The sequence below is a fragment of the Apus apus genome, chromosome Z (genome assembly GCF_020740795.1).
Source record: "Apus apus isolate bApuApu2 chromosome Z, bApuApu2.pri.cur, whole genome shotgun sequence".
In the NCBI taxonomy this organism is placed as follows: domain Eukaryota; kingdom Metazoa; phylum Chordata; class Aves; order Apodiformes; family Apodidae; genus Apus; species Apus apus.
The window spans coordinates 27,449,002-27,470,538 of NC_067312.1; the positions used below are offsets into that span (position 1 = coordinate 27,449,002).

Sequence of the window (21,537 nt, forward strand, 5' to 3'; positions counted from 1 at the left end):
AATGAAAAAGAAAGGTATTAGACTGAACAGATTTTTTAGCTGCAAGAAGCAGCTATTTGAAATACTGTGATAGAGTTAAAACTATTTGGTTTTACTTAATTAGAATTGCACTTTAAAAATCAAATTGGTGTTACCAACAACATGGGCAGTGGATGGTTTGCATTTGGGCAAAAGTCATGCTAAGTGAAAATAATTCTTACCTTTTATTCTTCACAACATTCACAGATATACATACTAGTGCTAACTAACGGCAGGAAACAGCTGGAGTTGCTTGAAGAAATATGTGAACTTCACAGTGTCCTTATCACCTTGATAAAGCTCGAAGTGCTTACAAAGATGTGCAGACTCATATCACTAATTATTTAGAGGGCTTTCTGTTTCCCCACACATCAAGCAATATCCTTTTATTTCTGCCAAATTAGAAATGGAAGACACTGAGGTTTGTTTTTTTTAAAACAAATAAAAGTAACCAAGATGCCTATGGTTCTTAATTAGACAAACTCTGAGTTGCTGGGCAATTATTTGCTCAACAACACCCACTTAATTACTGCCATTTTTTGGACTGAGAACAAACTAAAAAGATGAGTGAATGCTTGCTACAAAGGACAGTTGTGATCTGAGATTAAAGGTAGCTTCCATCTGGTTTTGGCCCAAAGATAACAACAGTTCTGGTGAGTAAAGCCTTCAATAAGGAGCATGGGGATAAACAAAACTAAAATTAGCTACATCTTCCTATGACAGAGTACTGGAGAAAGTGATGCAAATATCTTACTCATGCTAAGATACATAAAAAAATAAATAAATAATTTAATTGTTACACTGTCATGTGATTAACCTGCTCTTCCAAAGTATTTCTGGAGCTAGAAGGAAAAGGTGCATATATTTATACACCTGGGGTTATTTTGGACATGGTTCAAAAATGTTTATTTGAGCATGTACATTTCAGTATGAAAAACCTATATATGCCAGATGACTATCAATGTGTTAAGGTGGAAAAAAGCCCACCATGTAAGATGACTCAAAATTTCATTTTGAGATAATGGCAATGTTAAAGGAAGACACAAAGATGCTGTATGTCAAGATGCAGTTCTGCAAAGAAGAATACCACAGAGTTTGGTTTTTGTTAGTTTTGAAGCAAATCCTCTATGTTAATTTTTTTTTTTTTATTGTCCCATTTACTATGTTCGAATTTTCAGACTAGGGAACCATTCAATTTGTACATCAGCAAGACACAGAATCCCCACAACAAGTCAACATGAATGAAAATTGAAAGACAGCTTCAGAAAACTGCAAACTAAGTATGCCCTACATGCAAGGACATTCCTTGACAAGGTAAAAGGACTGGCAAATTAACACTGCATCTCTCTGTGTACAGTATGTTACTAGAGAAACAAAATCCTGTTTGGCATTTTTATTAATCACTGCGGGTGCAGAAAGAAATAATGGGAAATTAGAAAATATTTATATCAGTTATAGTAATACCGCATCTACATTAATAGCTATCCATCCAAAGAAACCTGTATGCTGTAAGGGGAAGACTTTAAGTTCCTGTGTACACTTAACACAGGAAATTTATCAGTCTTGTAAAGGAGCAGTAAGAAATGGAAGAATGGGTAAATCTGTCAGCATAACAGTTAAAAGTTTCATTTCCATGTTTTAAATATGATTTCACATTTACGAAAACTATTAATACCTGAAGCTATAAAATAAATACCTCAATTTTCACTTCTATAATTAAAGTGTGGTAAAAGAGAATTGTGTTACAAAAATACCCTGAAAAACTACAATTAAAAAATAATCTCTTATACACCATCACTTACACATATATGTATTAGTATAGGTGCAGCATAATCACATCAGTTTTCTGTCAAAAGTAGACTGATTATTGGAAACAATCTCTTTTTAAGTCTGCCATTAGTTAGATAAACATTTGGGTGTCCTTTGGGAAGTTCTGATGGTGTATACTACTCATTTTATGCACAAGGGTAAATCCCTCTGAAAGAAATGCACTTCACATGTTAATACTTTATATAAGTAGTATGTTTCATAATGAGTCATTCTGAGATAATAACAAAAGCCACAATATCTACTCTGTGAGCATTTTACATACACACGTTATTTTACACACAAAATATTCCAACTGAAATGCTTTTTTATTCCAGTTTATCATTAAATTAGATGTATTTTTTTTTTAACGAAACAGCATGATCTACAATGAAAGTACAATCCTTTGCAGTGTTGTAATCTGACCACAAAATTAGTAATAATGTTAATTTCACTTATTCAAGATGCTAGCACTTACTCTGTAAGTCAGTAGATAAAAGGAGTAATTAACCTCAGCCTTGAAATTCAAGGCCACAGCTTAAGATCAGGCTCTAAACTGACTTTAGGAGACTAACAAATCATCTGATGTGACAGCAGGATGTTCTATCATAAGTACCTCAGAATAAAAGGGGACTGGGGAGGGCCATTTGAAAGAAAACAGAGCATCTCCCCATCCCCTCCCACACAGCACTCCCGGTGTGCTCAGCCAACAGGAACTGATCTCCCTGCTAACCTCTAGGCACCTACACTGCCATTGACAGCTCTTCTGTGGCCTTCTCCTCTTTCTGGAGGCAGAAGATGAAGGTTTCCATTAAGCAGATTTTCAGCTCAGTACGCAGCAACTAATTTCTACTACAAATTTCATGATAGTAAGTACTTATATAACAATAATGCATTTTATTAAAGTTAACCATTTAAATATTAAATATTAAATATTAAAGTTAACCACTATAATAGCTATTTGTGCTAGACATATGTAATTGTCTGAATTGTCTACATGCTATTGACCTACTGTTAAATACTGGATTTTGTCCAGAGAGCTATTACTGTTTCATACTTTCATTTAAGAGATTCCTGTGTCAGGAAGTTGTATAAATAGAAGGACAGATCTTTAAATAGTTTTTATTATCACAATCAAATAAAAGCTAGATAAAATTAGACTAAGATCACTGCAAATTTTGGTTCAACATCTTGAACTATTTTAATTTATTTCTAGTTTACTCTTTTTTTAAAATTCACATTATTGATAGTACAAGCAACAAGAACTTTCCCCCTTTCCCTTTTGGTCACACATAGCAAGCATCAGCTGTTTCAAACAGAAACACAATCAACATACCATTTTCTCGGTTACCACCCAACAGATATTAATTTTGGTTCATATAAGCCTCCTATTTCCACACTGATGTGCCCTCAAGCAGCGTGCAGGATCTAAACTGAACTGACCTTATCTGAAGAAAATTTTCTTTCAGATAAAATGCAAACCCTAACTAAAGAGACTCCAGAACTTACATGCGTGAACCAGAAGAGTGCACTACTGGGTCAGGCAAAACATAAATAAAAATATTAATCTTTAATTAAAAATTGGAATGCAACATCTATATTTAAACAACTTTATTAACATAGTCAAGCAGTGATTAACATTCACATCTATTATGTCACATCATACAAATGTAAATACAAAATTACTACAGTACAATATATATTCTCTGCATGATCCAAAATATTTGGTGGCCCCAAAAACTCTTTAAAATTCAGCAGCTTATCAAAAATTAAAACCATATTCTATTTAAAATGAAGTTCTGTTAGCACATAGGCAGACTTCAAGAAATATCACTCAGTTTAGTACAGTTTGAAAGGTTGCAGGAGGATATGTTTGAAGGAAACATTCCAACATTGTGGCAGATACAGAAACATCAGATTTAAAGCTTTCAAGCAGAACTCATACAACCTAAGTTGTCAGCAGAAAGATCCAGTCATCTTTAAACTATTTTGTATACTGCATCCAATTTAGAATTTTAGAAGAGTCTAGTATTAGTAAGACGATGCAAGACATAACTACCTATCTCTTCCCATGAAAAAAGGTAATATTATGCTGGAGATTCCAACAGCCAAATGAACTTGCTTTTACCAATCTTTTTTTTTTTCTAATTGCTGTCATTAGAAAAAACACCCAGTCTTCTCAATTTTGTTTTTTATCCAAAGTAAAGAAATACATGTCTAAGCACAAGTAGCACAATAGAACCAGCTTATAAAAAATGATAATATACTGTAAGTGCTGAATTCTTTGAGATGTGGATTTGGCTTACTTAAAATACACTGTAACACCACACAGGGATTCATCTTACAGAGCCATTTTAAACTTCCCTCATGTCAGTACATTCAAGTGCATTACTATCCTTGTTATTTTAGCATAATATACTCTACATGGCAAGCGACAAGAGTACTCGCCTTAGGTTCTCATTTAAAATAATCTAAAACTGGCTTGCTCCAACCATTAAGTGCAAAGAGCAAGCACCAGTGGCAGACAAAAAACTGTTTTCATTCATGAATACCTAGAAGACAGATGGATGGTGGAAAATGCATAGGTGAGCAAAATATACAGCTACTGATTAAGCTTTATTTATTTAAGATGAGGTTATTGGAAATACTTATGTAATATCTAACAAATATGTATGCAAACTACATCAGCGTCTATCTGAAATAACTAAAGGACATTTTGCCATTTCACTGTAGAGCCTAACCTTTATCTAAGATAAAAAGTTACTCTTTAGACCCTATATAGAAGCTTTACGCATCTATTATCCCCAGGTAAAGAGACAGTATCAAATAAATTAGTGTTAAATTGCAACTTCTTCCCTTGACAAAATCTGAAACAAACTATTTCCAATATAATGTTGCATTTAAAACATTTTTCAAGAAATTTTTCAGTTGGTTGAATATGGATGCATTCTCCTCAAGGGAAGAATGTTTTTTGCACCTTATCTGTTAATACATTCAATATGAATAAAATACGTGAAGCAAAAGTCATTGTCCCACAGTAGAAGGTTAATTTAGAGTAAGTTCAAGACAGAGGAGCTGTCTAAATGAAATACATAAACTGATATAATTAAGACACATTTTTATCAGCATGTGTTCTGAACAAAGGGGGTACAAGAGTATTCACCTGAGATAAAGCTAGTATTTTAATATTCCTAAGTAGCAATGAGTTTCGCTTGAGGAAAGCCACTTGAAGTTTTAAAATATACATTTTACTATTATACAATATATGCAATTTAAGTAATTAAGATTGATGCCAACATAAAAATCCTAATAAAAAAAAAATCACAGTGTGTATCAATATTGTTAGTTACAAAATTTATGCTACTTCCTAACTTCAAAAATTATAATGATTATAAATTCTAAATGCACTCACGTAAAAGTAAACTTTGAGTACAAGCATAAGGAGCAATAAACTAAAGCATAAGAATTAGTTTATTACAATTTAAATATATACATATTCACTGATCTAGAAAATAATCAAGCTTTGGATAGAATTTACAAAACTGGTTATTTTGCTTGCACTGGTCAAAATAATAAACTATTCTAATCCTTTTCCTTAAATAAAATGAGCTGTTTCCTGACTGTTTAATGAAAAAAAAAAATTAGTATTGAACTTTACTTAAGATTGATTTAACAGCAATTTAGAACTGCCAAAAAGATGCATTTATAAGGATTTAAAATACACTTTCTGTTACCAACTTAGGTTGATCAGCAGCTTTTGTTCACTCTCAGAATCCTTCAAAAAGGGAAACTCAAAACAGGAAAAAGGCATATATAAAAACAGTAAACACTGACCTCCTGAGGTTCCTACAACAAAAATATTCAAGTAGAAAATCTACACCATTACTTAGCAGCGGCTATTTCTGTAGTTTAGCACACTAACAGCACTTTATTCAGTGTGTAAGGAGCAAATGAAGTAAGCCGTGCTTTTAGCATGCCAAGAGGCAGAAACACTGGAATGTAACAAAGACAAACTCACGATTCTACCAGTATAAACATTCAGTCAACATTCAGGAACTGTCAAGACTACACCACAAGAATTAAGATGCTTTTTATATATCCCATGATGCAATAACTGAAATATAAATGTTAATGGTGATTCAGAACTTTTCTTACCTCATGTTATACCATAAATGGCTTCTGTAAATATCTGCGCTATATTATTATGCATTAGGAATATGGTTTATTTGCTTTAAAATATACCATCAGAGAACTTACTGATACAAAGGCTGTGTTATCAGTATTGTTTATTTCTGCCTTGTTTTAAATATTTTCCTTGCTGTTATACCAGATCAGTTTGCATCTGTACAAGCACCTATTCAAATACATGTTTTCAAAAGTAGCATGCTAAGCTAATCCGAGGTGAGGTGGAGTGGTTTTATTTGGTTAAAGGGGCTTTCCGACCTTTAAGAATTTAGTTAAACTGATTGTAGCTGTTATGCTACAGTATTATTTGGGTAGGTTTTATATTTCACAATTTGTAATGTAATTTCTCTGAAACTCATCCCTAATGTTTAAAGACTTTCAGTATTAAAGCAAGTTTGGGTCTAAAATAATATCCCACCTTGCTAAATTTTAAAGGTTTGGGTTTGTTGTTTTTCTTTTCAGAATTTGGTTTTGAAATGTTTTCAGTGACTATTACTGATTTACTTCTGAGTTAGAAATTAAGAAGGAATTTTGTATTTGCTATTGAAGCAATGTATTTCAAAAGCAAGTTAGCACATGCCATTTTGACCAAATCGAATGAATAGTATGTCCTAGCATTACTGAATGTACTGTAAGCAGCACATGTTCAGACTATTCTTCAGGCATAATCCAATGAAATTTGCAAAGCCAAAAAAAAAAAAGGGAAGGGGGAATGCACGTAAAACATGCGTGCTATCATGCATTAAAAAAAATAAATCTAAACTCTTTAAAAAGCATTTATAAGGTCACACTCACACACCTCAAACTTCAGTGCAACAGCTAAATCATTCAACAGTCAAAGAACAGAACCATGCAAAGAAGAGCAAGTTCTTAAATAAACAACAAAACAAACAACAAACAAACAAACCCCAAACTGTTATCCAGTATCCATTCTGCAATGCAAAGGTGAGAAACTAAATCTATGAAAAGGCTGTTATGGCTTAATTTTGTTTTTCAGATTAATTATGCAGCACTTGAAAAATGGAAAGGTGTGGCTTCACCTCTGACCAGCAGAGTTCAGAATCTCTCCATTTTCCTTTATCATCATGGGATACTCTTTAGGCAACCTAAATTATTAAAGACTTGCCACTTTCAGATGGACACAAGATCAAGTGTACCAGTTAGGATTTCACATTCACAGTACATAAGAAAATACACATGGAAGGAAAAGTAAAGGGTTAACTTAACAAGGATTTATTCACAGGAATACATGTAAGTAGAGAAAAAAACACAACAGAAAAGCTAAACAAATGAAATGAAGAGGATCCAAACCAACTTTCACTCTGCAGCTTTAAACTTTCACCCTTGTGCATTTAACTACATCACAAAGGGCCACCAACATGCGCCGATACAGTGTAGATACCCTGCATTACATCCATTAAACTTAAACATCTCCTTAAGATCATGCTTTGAACAAAAAGAAAGCATAGAAGGTAATATGTTGAGTGGGAATAAACACAAATATAGCGATCATGTCATCAACTTCTACAATTGTCTTTACGTGCCAACTAACATTTATGCAGCCTTTAACGGGTCTTACCATGTAAGTCATTTTTAGATTCTGATAAAATCACTAGTATATAACCATGCAGAAAGCACATCACACTGACAGCACAGAGGCAAATATTTTGCACAGCTATATCAGCTTTCCACATTGTGCAGGTTACACACAATACAATATCAATCTTATTCTTAACAGATCCTAAAAAGGTATTTCAAGGCCTAATTGTTAACTACAGTACTTTGTATCTATATTCTTAACAAAAATAAAACCAACGGAATCTTATAAAGGAATTTTAAATGCAGGGCTATATTGAATTGGTAAACTGCAACACAAAACTGGCGCAACATAGGTAAATGTATACCAATTTCACTCTATGTGATGCAAGCATGCTACTTTTCCACTAATTTAAATTACTTCTGATTACTATGAGCCAGAATGCATGCCTGAACCTTAAACTGCACGTTAAGAATAATGCCTTACTCTAGAAATTAAATCTAATGAAGTACAATAATAAAATCATATCCACTACTTTAATTCTTTTTTTAATGTAAAAATCAATATGTCAATCTTTCAAGTGTCCCTCCCCTTACCCCAAAAATGAAAGGAGTGACTCACTTGGCAGCTTGCAGGTAGCTTCATTTCGTTCAAGTTAACCTTTGTAAATTTATTATGGGGTTTCTATATTGTACACTGCAAATGCCTGCCCCTAACACAGACACAAGCTGCATTTTACCTGTACTAACTTCATTTGTGTAGTTCTTCATTAACATGCAAATACCTAGGAATCCCACCAAGCAGGATGAAATAATGTAGAAAACCCTTACTTAAAAAAAACATAAAAGAAAAAAGAAAGCCTTTTACTGTTTGTGACCCCCATTCTTAGGTTTCCTTTATTGTGCGCAAAATAGTTTTCCTCTTTACGTATCCCCTATAGCATATCCCCTATGGTTCAATTATATTGGTTCTTATTTTGGTACAATTCCCCACAGTATTCCAGAATGTGCTGTTTTGTGACTACTTTTTTTTTTTTTTTTCTTCTTCACATCCAGTGCAGAGTTGTAATAGGAGACAGATTTCCACCCACAAAGGCTCCAGATGTTAAAACATTTCCCAACATCGACTTAATACAGTGACGGCAACACCTCCCTCCCGCCCCTCCCAGTAGGGTTGGGATTGTACTGTATTCCCTACTGGTTTACCCTTCCCCCCAGTAAAGGGTAGCATTTTCCCTGGGTGCAGAGGCTCCCTCATAGTCTCCCAGACTGAAGGACCTGTAATAGGAAAAGATAAAGGTATAATTAAATCTTACCTTGAACCTTAACTGACAGACCTCTGCATAAAAAAAGATCTTTTTATTGTTTTGTTTTTTTTAACGAGTGTCAGCTTTTAACTTAAAAACAAGTTTATGCCTAGATTTTCCCCTTTAAGTCTGCTAAGACATTTTTAACAGGCAAATTACTATTAATGAAACAACAATGTATGCTTTAAACAATGAGAGATCCACTATTGTGGCTAAGTTTATATTTAAATTAAGAACAGTCCTATATAATCTAACAAGCTTTTCCACTTGTAGAACCAATTATGACACAGTTAAGATACCAAGAAAGAATATTAAATGTATCTGCTACTGACATAGTAATTTCATTTTTAGATGGGTTAAACAAGATAGCCATAGTGTCTGCTCAATTCAAACTGAGAATAATGGCTCATTTTATCACTGGATTCTTCTTAATTAGAAGAAGAAAACACCCTAACGTCAGAACTAAAATGTGCCCTTATTGATATATACGTACATGTTTTAAATTGATTTATTTTTAATCCATTGTTCAGATCAAGCATATAATTCAAACATGACTTCTTATGTCACTGACCCTGAAGAAAACTCAGGCTGACTTTTAAATAGTTGTCCATTCAACAATAAAACAAAATTGTATGATTCACTCCCATAATTTCAGTACAAAAAACCTACTGGATATATCAATTTATATAAAGACTGAATGAATAAACTTAAGTCACACACTTTTTTGGAGAGTATAATACTGTCTCCACACTATCATGCTAGTTTTCACGTGGGGAATTCGCCTTATACAGTGTACACAGATAGCATACAAAGCAAGGTGGTTATAACTATTCCAGAACGCACTATCACTGTTTCTTACTGGCATTGAATCATTCTCCACACAAAACTGTAACAATTCTGAACTGGAGCACAAAATGGAACATGGCAATAATGAATACATCAGCCTCCCAAAAACACCAAGCTCTACAGTTACAGCAGTTACAGATTAGCGTAACATCCTTTGCTCAGCGCAAAGATCATCTAGCATGTATTCAGGAGTATACTGGACTTCTCATGGCTGAAGTGTGTTAACAAGCTTGCTTTCCTATCCTAGAGGAATATTGCTGCTTAGACCACATCTGCTATTTACTAATCCATAGAATGTAAGGGAGTCTGTGTGCTTAGTGTGATGGCTTGATGATATTAATCACTTTGCTTATTAAAACTTGAACTGGCACTTTGTATACCTGCACTTCCAACCTTATCTTGATATGCTACTGTGAATATCATACACTCACTTTTTCTTTCTGTCTCTCTCTCTGCAAAAATAAAACAACAGAGTCACACAACTGTTTTTGCTACAGCTACCATCATTTAACTATCACCCCTTTTTTTCCCTTCTCATTAGGAATGAAAGACATGTATCATCCAGCATGTCTGAAAAATTCTAGTCTGATTAATTATGTTTCATATAATGCAATCAGGGAGGAAGTCTGTTTACAGCTCTGTTGAGTAAGGAAGATTTATGTGCTTACCTCTAATTATGGGACTGCAGCTACAGTGCATGAGGTTAAACTCCATAGTAAGCTGCAAGGCGCTCTTTTAAGGGAAGAGGAAACTGGTCAGAGAAACGCCTCCAATTCTCATCCCCAACTTGATTTTTAAATCCATGAAGAATCTACAAATGAGGGGAGGGGGAAGGTCACATAATCAGTAAACTGAGGACACACACGTTACTAGCAACACATGTAGTAATCCACAAACTGCTGGGTTGTACATCTGTTATCTGAATTCACCAACTTAATCTTGAAATGATACTAAGAAACAAAGGAAATCTAGTAATGTCTTCCTTAACTAAAATATTTTTTTCTTTTAAGGGTGACATATAGAATATAGCTACCCACACAAATCACTGTTCATATATGAATCTGTATGTATTTCTAATCAGTAAGGTAACCTATAACCTTGAGTTAGACCATTTCAGAATGCTAAATGTTTTAGTAATTGACATAGTTTAAACACATTAAAATCAGTCTATTCACATTTCTTCTTTAAATGTGTAATAAGTTGTGGGAAGAAAGAAGAGACAAAACTGCAGCAAGTATTTGACAGAATGAGTACCTGTCAATTTGTAGCAAAAATAGAAAAGCATTCTGTGACAACACTGTTTTTACCATGAAATCTGTAAGACAACTGTCACTAAAAAGGAAGCTGTTAAAATCTTCAGCAAAAAGACAGCAAAAGAAAACCAAAAAGAACTACATGTTTTAGTCTGGGCCTTTCAACATAATAAATTCACTACAAAAATTACATTATGCTATCAAAAAGGTCTTAGCATGTTAGCTCTGAAAACAGTAGGTTACAAGGTAAACATGAGAAAGAACAGAATCAGACTAAATGGCTCCTCTTCAAAGAAAATTATGCCAAGGGAGTTAAAAGTTTTGTTTTTCTTTTTCAAATTCAATGATACTAAGTTGGGGAGCAGCCTGTCATGAACACATCATCACAAAAAAGGCAATGTTACAGAAACACAAAACAGGGGGGTTGGAAGGGACCTCTGGAGATCACCTAGTACAACCCCCCTGCTAAAGGCACGTTCACTTAGATCAGGTTGCATGGGATTGCATCCAGGTGGGTTTTTAGTATGTCCAGAGAAGGAAACTCCACAGATTCTCTGGACAGCCCATTTCCATGCTCTGTCATCCTCAAAGTAAAGAAATGTTTCCTCATATTCACATAATACTTCTTGTGTTCCTGTTTGTGTTCGTTGCCCTTTGTCTTCTTGCTGGCCACCACTGGAAAGAGTCTGGCCCCATCCTCTTGATACATTCCTTTATATGTTTATAAGCATTGTTAAGACTCCTTCTCAGTCTTCTCCAGGCTAAGCAGATCCAGGCGTCTCAGCTTTTCCCCATAACATGAATTTTCCAGTCCTCTGATCATCTTCACAGCCCTCTCCTGGACTCTCTCCAGTAGTTCCTTGTCTTTCATAAACTGACAAGCCCAGAACTGGACACGGTATTCCAGGTGTCTCCTCACTAGGGCAGAGCAGATGGGGAGCATGACCTTCCTTATCCTGCTGGCCACACTCTAACACACTCCAGGATGGCATTGGCCTTCACAGTTACAAGGGCACTTTGCTGGATTGTGGTTAACTTGTTGTCCACCAGGACTCCCAGGTCCTTCTCCCCAGAGCTGTCTTCTAGCAGGCCAAACCCCAACCTGTACTAATGCATGGGGTTATGCATCCCTAGGTGCAGGACCCTACACTTCCTGTTGTTGAACTCCATTAGGTTCCTGTCTGCCCAACTCTGTAGCGTACCCATGTCTTACTGCATGACAGCACAGCCTTGTGGTGTATCAGGCATGCCTCCAACTTTTGTATCATCAGCAAACTTGCTATGGATACATTCTATCCCTTCATCCACGTGATGATGATGCTCCTTCTAAGTATGTTGAACCAGACTGCACACAGAACTGAACCTTGGGGAACACCACTAGCAACAGGCCTCCAACTAGACCCTGCATTACTGATCACAACCTTCTGAGCTTGACAATTGAGACAGTTCTCAATCTATCTCGCTGTTCATTCATCTAACCCACACTCCCTAAGCTTACTTACGAAGATGCCACGGGAAACAGTGTCAAAAGCCTTGCTAAAGTCAAGGCAGACAACCTCCACTGATCTCCTCTGATCTACCCAGACAGTCATGCCACCATAGAAGACTATTAGATTGGTGAATTCATACTGACTACTCCTGATAACATTCTCCTCCACATGCTTAGAGATGACATCCAGAAAACAGCTGTTCCGTTACCTTGCCAAAGATAAAGATGAGGCTGACTGGCCTGTAGTTCCCTGGGTCCTCCTTCTTGCCCTTTCTGAAGATGGGAGTGACACTGGCTTTCCTGCAGTACTCAGGTACTTCTCTTATCACAGAATCACAACAGAATGATTTGGGTTGGGAGGGACCTTAAAGATGATCTAGTTCCAGCCTCCCTGCATGGGAGGGGTCACTTTCCACTATACCCGGTTGCTCAAAGCCCTATCCAGCCTGGCTCTGAACACTTCCAGAGAGGGGGCATCCACAACTTCCCTGGGCAACCTGCTCCAGCAACTCACCATCCTCATAGTGAAGAATTTCTTCATAATGTCTAACCTAAAGCTGCCTTCTTTCAGATTAAAACCATTACCTCCTGTCCTATTGCTTCCTGCCCTTATAAAAAATCCCTCTCCAGCTTTCTTCTAGGCACTGGAAAGCTGCTTTAAGGTCACCCAGGAGCCTTCTCTTCTTCAGGCTGAACCACCCAAGCTCTCCCAGCTTGTCTTCACAGAAGAGATGCTACAGCCCCTCTGGACTTGTTCCAACAACTCCATGTCTGTCTTGTGCTGGTAACTCCAGAACTGGATACAGCGCTCCAGATTGGGTTCTATGAAAGCAGAATTTTATTTTGATGCAGCCCACATTATAGTTGGTTTTCTGGGTGGGAAATGCACCTGGATGGTGCTCCATGTGCTTGTGTTGAGCTTCTCATCAATTAACTTCCCCAAGTCCTTCTCAGGGCTGTTCTCAATCCATTCTCTGCCCAGCCTGTATTTGTGCACTGTGGGTGGTGGTTCTTCATTCTCCTGGATCCTGCCTTTGCCTTCTGTGACTGGCAAAAAAGTCATTGAGTACCTCAGCCTTCTCCATATCCCAGCTACCCAAGTCTCCCCTTTCCTTCTGGAGATGATCCACATTTTCCCTAGTCTTCCTTTTATCACTGACGTACCTATAGAAGTTTTTTTTGTTACCTTTGATGTCCCTGGCCAGATTTACCTCTACCAGGGCTTCAGCATTCCTAACCTGATCCCTGGCTGCTTGGACAATTTCTCTGCATTCCTCCCAGGCTATCTGACCTTGATTCCACCCTCTGTAGGCTTCCTTTTTGTGTTTGAGCTTGTCTAGGAGCTCCTTGTTCACTCATGCAGACCTCCTGGTATTTTTGCCTGACTTCCTCTTTATTGGGATGCATCACCCCTGAGCTTGGAGGAGGTGATTACTGAGTATTAACCAGCTTGCTTGGCCTCCTCTTCCCTCTATGGCTTTACTCCATGGTAGTCTACCACGCAGGTCCCTGAAGAGACCAAAGTCTGCTGCCCTGAAGTCCTGGGTAGTCTTCTCTATGACCTTTCAAAGACAACAGAGCATGGCAATACCTGCCAGCTCTCTCAGCACTTATGGATGCAACCCATTGGGACCCATGGATTTGCGGGTATCCAGTTTGCCTAAATGATCTCTAACCCAATCCTCCTTGAGCACAGGAAAGCTGTCCTTTCTTCAGACTTTCTCTCTCACTTCCAGGTTCTGGTATTCCTGAGGCTCAGCTTTAGCACTAAAGGCGGAAGCAAAGAAGGCATTCAGTAACCCAGCCTTCTCTGTATCCTCCATCACCAGGGCACCCACCTCATTAAGCAGCAAGCCCACATTTTCCCTAGCTTTCCTTTTGCTACTGATACACTTGAATAAGCCCTTCTTGTTACCCTTTGCATCTCTTGCTGGATTTAATTCCAAGTGGGCCTTAGCCTTCCTCATCACATCCCTGAATACTCTGACAATATTCCTATATTCCTCCCAAGTGGCAAGTCCCTTTTTCCACATTCTGTAAAATTCCTTCTTCCATTTGAGTTTTTTCAGAAGCTCCTTCCTCATCCACGCAGGTTTCCTGCATCCTTTGCTTGATTTCTTACTCATAGGGATACACCTATCTTGAGATTGGCGGAAGAGGTGCTTGAATATTAACTGGCTCTTTTGGACCTCCCTACTCTCTAGAGTGCTAACCCATGGGATTGCTCCAAGTAGGTCTTTGAAGAGTCCAAAGATAGCTCTCATGAAGTCCAGGGTTTAAATCCTACTTGTTATCCTGCTTCTTCCATGCAAGATACCGAACTCTACCACCTCTTGGGGACTGTATCCAAGGCTGCCCCCAATCTTCACATCCCCAGCCAGTCTTTCGTTTGCTAGCATAAGGTCCAGCAGCAGACCTCTCCTCATTGGCTCCTGCACCACCTGTGTCAAAGTTACCACCAATGTAGGAATCTTCTGGACTGTGCATGCCCAGTTGTGTTGTCTTTCCACTAAGTATGAGGGTGGCTGAAGTACCCCATGAGAATGAGGGTCTGGGATTGTGATGCAACTTTCAGAAGAAAGCCTCATGGACCTCCTTTTCCTGATCAGGTGGTATGTAGTAAACACCCACAACAGTGTCACCTACATTAGCCTGCTCCTTCATTCTTCTGTGTAAACTCTCAACTCATTCTGCATCCACCCCTAGGCAGAGCTTGACACATTCCAGTTGCTCTTTCATACGGACAGCAGCACCACCACCTCACCTTGCTGGCCTGTTTTCCCTACAAAGTACAAAGATGTTCAATACAGCATTTCAGTCATGCAAGCTATTCCGCCATGCCTCTGTTAAATGCAATGAGACCATGGCCCTGTGACTGCATACAGATCTTGTGGTCTTCCTGTTTATTCCCCCCCCTGCTGTGTGAGTTGGTGTACAGACATTTCAGAGGGGTAATCAAGCACACAGATTTCCCTGGAGGGGCGCATGGGTGGTTGAGGTGGTTGGCCTTCTGGCTCTCATCTTGGAAGGCACCTAACATATGTTGCTGTCCTAGCTGGCCTGGCTTATGAGTATTGCCATTTTGGATCCTGCCCCGATTCCTTCAGTATACAGTCTGCCTCACCCATCTGGCCAGAATGTTGCCAAAGATTCCCTTGCTTCTTCTAGACAGGTGGATTCCATCCCTTTCTAACAGGTTATAGTAAGAAATGTCTCATTGTTGTAAAAGCCAAAGCCTTTGTGACCTATCAGCCACACACCCAGAAGTTGATATGCATTATACATTTCTTCTGGCTGCTTTTCCTCCAACTGGTAAAATAGAGGAAAAGGTAACTTGAACATTTTTCACTTGCACTTTCAGGGCTCTATACTCTCTCTTGATCCTGCCCAGATTCTAGCTAGCAGTCTCGTTCACGCCCACATAAAAGAGACACAGTGAATAGTAGTCAGTGCTCTTCATAAGGTGAGGCACTCTCTCAGCAATGTCATGGATCTTAGCTGCTGGAAGGTAGCATACCTCTTGTGACTCCCTGTCAGGCCAGCAAGTGGGTACCCCACAGCCCTTTAACAGACAGTCACCCACCGCAAGCTCTCATAATTTCTTTTTATCCACTGTGTGTTGCTGGTACAGTTTCTCCTTGCAGAACTTGCTTGTGGCTGTTAAAGATTCATATCTGGTTTTGGTTGTGATGCTAGAAGGTGAAGACTGAAGTGCAGTCCTGCTTTGGTTGGTCACTGGGGTCCAAAGTGCCTCATTCTCACTATTGTCCTTTAGAGGAACATGGTTATAAAACACCTGTCTCTGTTCTGGTTCCTCTATTACTGCACAGTTAATGTCGAAGTTAAAGCTCCAAGTACCAAGTTCACCCTCAACACAACATTCTCAAGCAGAGTTGTTTTTAAATAGGATACAGCAATAATGCTATTACAGTGTCACCAGTTAACTGACTGCTTTTCTCCCTGAAAGAGACACTCAAAAAGCAGGCTCATCTCTTTCCTAACCCAAAGAGATAGATTAGCCAGCTGCCAAGAAACTACTGAAAATAAAGAATGTTCAGCTATGACAAAAGGAACACTTTTAAAACCATCTTCCAGTAAATTTTTAGCAAGTGAGCTCCAGCTACAGTCTTCAGAAACCTTACTTTTTATAAAAAGTTATACAAGTCTTGGGCTATGTGTCAGATTTCAACACTGGCAACTCATCTATTTTTTATTTTTTTTTCTTCAATTTTTTTTTTCATTGCTCCTGGAAGGCACAATTATTGTTGGAAAAACACCTAACAGGACTGCAACAATCATGTACTCATGAAGAAGTAATCTAAATATCTAAAAAGCAAGGATGTCCTTATGCCAAGTGACAAAGAACCAATGTGTCTAATTTGAATGCCTCATAACTTACATGGATAACTTGGAAAGAATCAAAAAAGGAGTCTAACTTACTGAAGCAAATATTCAGTGCTGAAGGACCAGTGTAGAAACAAACACTGACACTGCTTTGGACAATCGTAACAGACAGCATGATCATAGTAATTACTTAGGAATAGGCTCCATTTTTGCTTTAAGAGAAGTATAATGAAGTTTTGACGTACATCCTTCCTCAAAATCAGGATTTAACTTTACAGTTTATGAGAGGAGATACACTTCTGAACAGTAGCAAGAGTCACAGCAGTTGGGAAAAAACTGCATGTAAGAAAATATATGTTATTAAAACAAAATAGGAACTTTATATTACTTTGTCTTAAAAGGTATAGCCTTGCAAAAAAGCCTCCGTAACCATAAATACAGAAAATGCTAACAGTGGAAATAGAAAGCAAGAAAAAAAAACAGAGGATCGAAACCAACTACCATTAGGCTATACTGCTATATTAGAAACCTTACCTTACAGAACATGTCTCGGAGATCATCTTTTGGACTAATCCACGACGCAACAGCATCGCAAAAAAAAATAAAGTCCTATAAAAGTAAACAATCACATAGGTTAGAAACATAATTTTACAGGTCTAAAACCAACACCTGATATCAATTCCATGAACTATGCAGGTTCTTTAATCCTAATTCACAACTGCTTCTGTTTTTATGTATTTATTTTCCAGTTAATTCAGACAATAAATGTAAGTCATTTTATGCCTAAGTGTTCAGGAATAGAAATATATGAGTGTAGGAATATTCAATTAGCTTTTTGATTAAATAAAACTACAGTAAAAAAATCCAAAACAAAATAACTCTCCTCTCCCACAACACATTTGTCTAATGGGAATTCTTTCAATACACAAAGTTCAAGAACCAATCACCTTAAGAACAAGCAACAAACTCAAGACCTCAAACTCAAGCAACAAACTGCAGCACTCACTCACCCATTTCCAGTTGGGGAAAAAAACCCTGTTCTATAAGCAGTCGGAAGTTTTTTCTGGGACACATGGAATGTTCTTCATACAGGATCAAAACTAAAGCCCCCCCACAATCCCTATACCTAGTCTGCCTGCTGTCACGCATCACCTCCTACTACAGAATTAAGACACAAGTCTTTAATCATTGAGTTGACAATAAACGTTTTTTGGTAGGAACTGATGACAACAGCTACAGAGAAAGAGATGGGATAATGAAGAGATCTCTTAATTTTCTCCTCCTCTTAAGTTATGTGAAAGAACAAATGGACAGCAGAAGATGTAAATACTAAGTACAGAATAAGGCATTAAGTGAAGTGAACTTAGTATTTCAAAAGAAGGCAGAAGCTCAATTTTTGTGTTTCAGGAAGTATTCCAGGCAGAGAAGGGGGAAAATCATAGTAGTTTTTGTCTAGGAAAATATTACATTGGTACAGCTTTACTTTGGAGGATTGGAGCCTAAAGAGCAAATCATGCTATATTCTTCAGATATCACATTATTTTAAAGAGATGCATGTTCCTTGTCGCACTAACTATTTAAGCAATATAAAATTGAAACAGAGTCTTCCTGACCCAAGTTTTTAAAATTTAAGAGTGGTTACTCCTTTTGTTGTATTTCTTGTTTTAAAAGCCTAGGTTACACCTGGAAAATAGATTTAAGTATGTCTACTTTTGCCCTATATTTTTAAACAGATCCTGACAACAAACTGGCAGAATTATCAAAATACAGTTATTTTAATCAAAGTTCATTATTTACATATTCTCCATAAGTAAAAGACAAAGCCTGAATTTAACAAAACTCTTCTCTTTTCCTTTGCTAGGTGGTAATTACTGAAGCACCACAATACATATAATTTGCAATATAAACATTTTGGCCTCTTAGACCTCAAAATAAAGCTAAATCATGCACTACAGCGACTTACATCATGCTAAACTTGTTCGTATTTCATATACAGCTTTCACTAAGTTTCACATGAGTAAAGAAAAGAAGCTAAGATCTATTACTATATCTTACTTGGACTACTCCGCTGGGGTTGACCGAGATCATGGTACATATCCCACGAAACGCTGAATCCTTTTCCTCATTGTCTCTTATGTTTCGCAGAGAGGTGCACCTAACAAGTTGGAGAACAAAACTTAGCTAACTGTATTACTTTTTCTTCAGTTAAGTCAGAACTAAATGAAAGTATTTGATGGAATAAGTCACACCATTGAGATTATCTGAAACGCTGTTTTTAACACTTAGAAAAACACTTGCTGCACACAGTCTTTACTAGCATATTCCCATTAGGCATCATTTTACAGAATCTTGTTCTCCTGTTGAAATACATAAAGCTAGTCAGTGTGACCTGTATTCCATTAAATACAGAAGAAACATGTATCTGAAATATTTATAGAAAGTGTCATTATTAGAAGCAGAACATATAATACTATCACAGTATGAATTATGTCAGATACCACTTACAGAACAGTTGTTTAACTTTTACAGCAGCAAGCAAGCTATTTTATACATAACAAATCGATAAACATATATTCCTTAGAGCAATCCAAGCTTCGGACTGAATTTTAAATAAAGTAACGCACAGTTTAAATTTTACGGTATTTGCATGCATTGCATTATCATTCTGGTGGATTTTACAATGCTCTCTCATAGTCAAGCTTTAACACAGCAAGCATGTGACAATCTTATCCCATGCATAAATTAGTCGTTAGCCACAACATAAAGAATACATGACGGTGCTACTAAAAACTCACAAACCTGATAGGACAAGATTAGTCACATGGTTGGCAATGATTAAGGATTGAGATTTTGTAACCAACTGAAAATATATCTAAAAGTGAGATAGAGAGAAGAAAGAAAGAAAGAAAGAGAGTGAAGAAAAATGAATTAAAAAAAAAGATTGAATAATACACACCAGGGTCTTATAAACTGCTGTAGCATGGGGGCCACCTCTTGAGGACAAACGTAACCAAGACGACCAATTGTTATTGCTAAGGTAACGCAATCACGGTTATACACCACCAAACGCCAACCAAGACATGAGCAAATGAGGGGGGAGGAGAAAAAATAAAGAAAAAACAACAAATAACTCAGAAACAGAAACCAACAGAATCTGTGTATGATAATAAACATAAGATTTCACCAGTGCTGTTTATTACCACCCCCTAAATAAGAGGCAGCAACATACATGGTATACTCTCCAGAGTAAAAGAAAAAGAAGTAAATGAGAGAACACCAAAAACACAATTTAAAATCCAAAGGCTTTCTGATGTAAACATTCTGCCCTTTTCTAACTCATCTCTTACAGTGAATTTACCTACTACACATTTCAAAGTTTTTATTCAAATGTACTATTGTAGATACTCTTCATAAGAAGTAATTAACCATTTTCACTTTTAGAATCAATTATTCAAAACATGGTTACTTTTCAATATTTAGAATTCAATATTAAAATAGATCTACATGATCACAGTAAAGATATAGTTACAAATACTTTTACATGGAAAATATTGTGGTCTATCTAAAAATGCTAAATACATGAAACAGTTCAAGGAGCACCAACTACCCATCTTCTTCATAATCTCAGAGAATTTAATCCAAAGTGGTTGCTAACTTTTGAGTTAGCTTTGGCAACTAACGGCAGAAAATTTTTTTATTTTTCAATCTTTCTCCTGTTCACAAAAGGCTTTCTCACGTAAGTTTTGTAAGACTAACTTCTGATACCAAGGCATAAGGACATATGAAAAGCAAAATTGCTTCATCACATGATTAGTTTGGTCCACTGTTCTGAGGGACAGACTGAAGAAAATACCATCATGCAAATGTGTTTTAATGGTGTTTGCTCAACTCACAAATTATCTTCAGAAAAAGGAGAGGGTGGGGAATAATGTATCAGGATTACTTGAAGCAAAGTACATGAATAATACTAAAATTCAGCAGATTTATATGAAGCAGAGAAAGGAAACCTTTAAGGGACATACTATGCAACACTCTAATTAACAGGCAATTGTGAACAGTTTCATGAAACATGCAATAAAGCAGATGATGCTTTCTCCAAAAGTTTGGTGTAGGATATACTAGTAATTCGAATACCACTTGTTCCATGAAAGCTGCAGCTCACTGGTAACACATTGTTTGCCATGGTTTCAACATGCAGGGCCTAAAGTTTTCAGCAGATCTAACTTAGAAAACTGTATTTGAAGTGATAACTTCAAGGCTTTATCTGTAAATTCTCACAGCTACAGACTTTACAAGGAACAGTAATACATGGTCAAAGCTCAACTTTTTGGCATGTGCTGATTATTTTCTATGCCATTATTATTACTTAAGGTGGTCTCATGTATCCAAGAATTGCTTTCATAGCTCATTACATACCAAGTTTAAGCAGAGAAAGTAATATTCTTGTACATACTAGTGGCATGCAGCAAAATATCCCACAACAAACTTACAATACACCACACTCAACATTTATTTGCAGTTATGCATCCACATTTAAAGTAAATATTAAGAGAATTAAAAAAAAAAAAAAAGAAGTAATTGTTTGGATGCTTCCAAAAATTAACAACAATGGAAGCAAACACTTAGGCTCTAGGATGCCTCTCAATCACAGGTATTACACATCCATACAGTGCAGAGGAAGGGGATCAGGGCAGTAGCAGGGGGAAAGAAAATTTATATTGCTATGCTATGTCATGGCATATTTCACAACAAG

At 37.0% G+C, this 21,537-nt stretch overlaps 1 protein-coding gene across 2 annotated transcripts in view; it reads right to left on the reverse strand.

Moving 5' to 3' along the window:
* Positions 1 to 3,420: 3,420 nt before the first annotated feature.
* The window catches only part of TNPO1 (transportin 1), a 68,428-nt gene continuing 50,311 nt past the window's right edge, over positions 3,421 to 21,537 (reverse strand). The window contains exons 21-25 of one of the 2 annotated variants that reach the window (XM_051642620.1): positions 19,741 to 19,816; positions 18,840 to 18,939; positions 17,319 to 17,393; positions 10,367 to 10,509; positions 3,421 to 8,823 (exon numbers count right to left, since the gene is read on the reverse strand). In XM_051642620.1, coding sequence (XP_051498580.1) covers positions 10,402 to 10,509; positions 17,319 to 17,393; positions 18,840 to 18,939; positions 19,741 to 19,816 — 359 coding nt within the window. In that variant the 3' untranslated portion in view covers positions 3,421 to 8,823; positions 10,367 to 10,401. Of the gene's footprint in view, positions 8,824 to 10,366; positions 10,510 to 17,318; positions 17,394 to 18,839; positions 18,940 to 19,570; positions 19,657 to 19,740; positions 19,817 to 21,537 lie in introns of those variants that run through there. The other variant, XM_051642621.1, reaches the window with a different exon arrangement.